Source organism: Vipera berus (genome assembly GCF_964194415.1).
Source record: "Vipera berus genome assembly, chromosome: 2".
Classification (NCBI taxonomy): Eukaryota; Metazoa; Chordata; class Lepidosauria; order Squamata; family Viperidae; genus Vipera; species Vipera berus.
Window position 1 is genome coordinate 268109727 of NC_138203.1, and position 4424 is coordinate 268114150.

The 4424-nt window shown below is 47.5% G+C and overlaps 1 protein-coding gene across 1 annotated transcript in view; it reads left to right on the plus strand.

Annotated features, from left to right (window-relative positions):
* Positions 1-253: 253 nt before the first annotated feature.
* The window catches only part of TCF19 (transcription factor 19), a gene marked incomplete at its 3' end in the record, with an annotated part of 7414 nt that continues 3243 nt past the window's right edge, over positions 254-4424 (plus strand). Inside the window, exons 1-2 of the mRNA XM_081317103.1 lie at positions 254-565; positions 2966-3602. Coding sequence (XP_081173229.1) covers positions 292-565; positions 2966-3602 — 911 coding nt within the window. The 5' untranslated portion in view covers positions 254-291. The remainder of the gene's footprint in view (positions 566-2965; positions 3603-4424) is intronic.

Sequence of the window (4424 nt, forward strand, 5' to 3'; positions counted from 1 at the left end):
GATGGAAGGAGCCCTGTCTGCCCCCCCCCCCTTTTTTTTCTCCAGGTAGAGATGAACCTGTCATTGCACAACCTGTGGTTTGGGGCATTTAGCCAATTTTTGTAGCAATCTCAGATTGCAATTGACCCTATTCTCTTGCACTTGGTATTGCTGTTTTTTCCATTAAAAAGTTTTGCTGCTGCCACAGGTGTGAAAGTCAACTTGCTGGCATTCGGGTGGAGTGACTGAATCTTGCCAGACCTGCTTGTCACCTGACAGGACACTTGTCTTTGGAGTGAGGGAGATCTAGCCATGCTTTCTGAAGCTCTGCCCTGCTTCCAGTTACTCCGGATGGGCCCGGCCTCTTCTGGGGATTTGCCAAACCGGGATCTCTACACTTTCCGACCTGCCAAGCCCAGCTGCATTTATCGTCTGGGTCGCCGTGCTGAAGTTTGTGATGTCATTCTGGTGTCGGAGCAAAACCCAGCCTTGATCTCCCGGGTCCACGCAGAGATACACGCAGAACGGGATGCTGACAGCATGGCGGGGGAATGGCGAGTGGGCCTGGTAGACTGTAGCAGTCATGGTGAGTTCTTGTGAATACAAGTAGTCCTCGGCTTACAACAGTTCATTTAGGGACCTTTTCAGTTACAACATCACTGAAAAAAGTGACTCTGACCGTTTTTTTGCATTTACGACCGTTGCAGCATCCCTGTGGCCACATGATCAGAATTCAGTCACTTGGCAACCGATGGTTGCAGTGTGCCAGAGCCATGTGATCACTTTTTGCAACCTGACAAGCAAAGTCAATGGAGAAGCCAGATTTACTTAACAACCCTGTTACTAACTTAACAACTGTAGTGATTTACTTAGCAACTGTGGCAAGCAAAGTTGTAAAATGGGGCAAAACTCACTTAGCAACATAAATCTTGGGCTTGGTTGTCGTAAGTCGAGGACTACCTGTAATTATGCTGCTCAATTCGGGCCTAATTGTTTATTTACATCCCACTTTATTATTTTTATAAATAGCTCAAGGTGGCCAACACATTTTCCCACAGCAACAACCCTGTCAGATGGGTTGGGCTGAGAGAGTGATTGGTCCAACTCATAGTCTCTTGGTTTCTAGCCTGGTGCCTTAACTAATATACCAAAGAGTTCAGACACATCTTCCTAAAGGTATTGAATTTGAGCACATTTGGATTTTTCAGAATTAAGAAGAATTGCTTTTATTTGCTCATTTATTTGGAGAGCTTCAGAACAAAATCCACAACACAGAAGTTGAATAATTGCTTAGATTAGTACAGGTAATGTTTGTATAAGGGGTGTTAACCTTATACTTGAAAAGTCAAGTTCATTTCTGAAGGAGAAACATGCATCCCAAAAGGCCAGATCTGAAACGAACTACAATGCAGGGAGTCCTCAACGTAGGACCATAATTGAGCCCAAAATTTCTGTTGCTATGTGAGACAGTTGTTTTGTCCCATTTTATGACTTTTTTTGCCACAGTTGCTAAGTGAATCGCTGTAGTTGCTCAGTAACACGGTTGTTAAGTGAATCTGACTTTTCCATTGACTTTGCTTGTCAGATAAGTCACAAGGTGATCACATGACACTGCAACCGTCATAAACATGAATCTGTTGTAAAGCATCTAAATTCTGATCACACGACCATGGAAATGTTGCAATGGCCGTTAAGGGTGAAAAGGATCATAAGTCACTTTTCGTCGGTGCCGTTGCAACTTCGAACAATCACTAAATGAACTGTCGTAAGTCAACGACCACCTGTAACTCACACTTAGAAAACATGCTTCTTTTTTCACTTCTCGAACCTGCACACACGTGCAATATTTTTTAAAATGCCTCATTGTAAACTTGAGTATTAAGTGGCTACAGGTACTTATAACAAAACACTTTTCTAAATGCCCATCTTCTTTTATGGTTATCTGCTTCTGCTAAATGGGATGATTGTGAAGAATTCCACATATTAGTGTGTCTAACTAATACTGGCCCATACACACTCAAGAGCCTGAGAGGAAGACTACTGGCTACAAAGTTGTGCGGTGGTGAGGGCCTTGTGTGGCCAGTTGCTCCTTTCTGTCATAAATCAGTTATGTATCCTGGGTAAAGAACAGTTTCCCTTCATATGTTTTGCACATACCAGCCCATTTGGAAAAGATAATGGTGTGGCTAACCAGCATTTAACTACATTTAAACCTTGACTAAGGGTGACATGATAGTGTTCCACTATCTCAGGGGATGCCACAAAGAAGAGGGAGTCAAGCTATTCTTCAAAGCGCCTGAAGGCAGGACAAGAAGCAACGGATGGAAACTAGTCAAGGGGAGAAGCAACCTAGAACTAAGGGATAATTTTCTGACAGTCAGAACAATTAACCAGTGGAACAACCTGCCTCCAGAAGCTGTGAATGCTCCAACACTGGAAGCTTTTAAGAACAGACTGGACAGCCATTTGTCTGAAATGGTTTAGGGTTTCCTGCCTGAGCACGGGTTTAGACTAGATGACCTCCAAGATCCCTTCTGACTTTATTATTATTATTATAACCATAATTGAACTCAGAATTATGGTTGTAAGTCATACCTGTCCTTAAGCTAGTCATCATAGGATTGACTTGATTTTACAACTTTTTTTTTTTGCAGCAGCAGCAGCAACAATTCTTAAGTGAATGCCAAAGTCGTTAAGCGAACCCATTGTCTACAGTGGGCATTTTTTGCCAGAAGCTGGAAGTAAATGTCAGTTTCTGACAAAAAAACCACCATAGATCAGGTTCATGTGACTGGGATGCTGCAAATGGCCGTAAATGTGCCCAAAATGTGATCATGGGGTGCGGGGAACTGCCCATCAAGACTTCAAACCTGGGTCATAAGTACATTTCTGGAGTCTGTTGTGACTTCAAATGCTTAGCGGCCGGTCATAAGTGGAGGACTAGACTACTTGTAACACTTTTCCTCCTGTGTAATTATCCTTTCAGGTACATACATCAATGCCCTCCGCATGTCCCACGGCCAGCGGGTAGATCTGAACGATGGAGACCTTCTGACTTTCGGCCATCCCAGCCCAGTGCCCGAGGGTTGCGTGTTGCCGCTACCACATGGCGACTCTGAGTTTTATTTCCTCTTCCAGAAAGTCCGTGTCCGGCCGCAAGACTTTGCAGCTATCACCGAACCCAAAGCCCCGTGGGCTTCCTCCTCCGGTTTTCGGCCCGTCTTGCCTTCCGACAACCATCGCATCCGTCCCCTGTCCCGTCATTCGCCCACCTCCCTCTCTTGCCGCCCCAAAGCCACCCTCATCCTCAGCTCCATCGGCAGCCTTAGCATGCTGAAGCCCCAGCCCTTCACTTTCTCTTTGAGCCGGGGCCAGTGCACAGATCCTCCTGCCCAGCCGAAACCATCCCGCAATCGCCGTAAGTCGGTTCACACGGTGCTGCCTGAACTAGAGGATGAAATCGCCCGTCTGGAAGAAGAGCAGCCACCCCCGGACAAGGAGCAGCGCTTGGGGACTTACCGGTGTTGCCAGAGTAGCAATTTCAGGCTCCAGCAAAGAATGCAGGAAGGGAGCAAAACTATCCAGGAAGATGTCGAACCAAAACTTCATATCACACCAAGCGGGTGAGTGTCCCTTTAAGGCATACGTGTCGAGCTCGCAACGTCACGTGACGTCGCGCAACGTCTCGGGACAGTTTTGCCATTGCCGGCAGTGGGTGGGCTTGGCTTCCGGATGACGCATCCGGCCTGCGGGCCGGCAGTTTGACACCCCTGGTTTAAGGTTTATGATATATGCAACCTTACTTCTCTCAAAGGGGATGCGATGGCTCAGCAGTTAAAGACCCTGAGCTTGTCAGCTGGCGAGCTGACAGCCCGGGTTCAAGACCCGAGCTCCGCGCCGCAAGAAACAGCCGGCAAGCTTGCACCCGTGCATCCTCACTTGCACAAGCCAGCTGGCGAGCGGGTGAGCCCTCCATTTAAGTGAGCGGCAGGCCTGCGCGTGTGCTGCTTGTACAAATGGAGCTGCTTGCTTACTGGCTGCTCGCGCGGAACCAAGCGGGGAATTCTGGTGTGTAGCCATGCTGACCACATCATGGAAAATGTCTTGGGACAATGCTGGCTCCCTCGGCTGAATACGGAGATGAACAGCGTGCCCTATAGAGTTGGGCAGGACTGGATAGGGAAAACTCTTAACAAAACACGTCTGTTTGAGAGGCAGTTTGGCTTAATGGTTAAGGCGACAGGCTAGAAACCAGGAAACTGGGTTCTAGCCTTGCCTTAGGCTTGAAAGCCAGCTGGATAACTTTGGGCCAATCACCAGGTGGCTGTGAGTTCTAGTCCTGCCTTAGGCCTGAAAACTGGCTGGGTCACTTTGGGGCCAGTCACACTCTGTCAGCCCAATACACCTCGGGCTGACAGAGAGAGGTGACTGGCCCAAAGTGAACC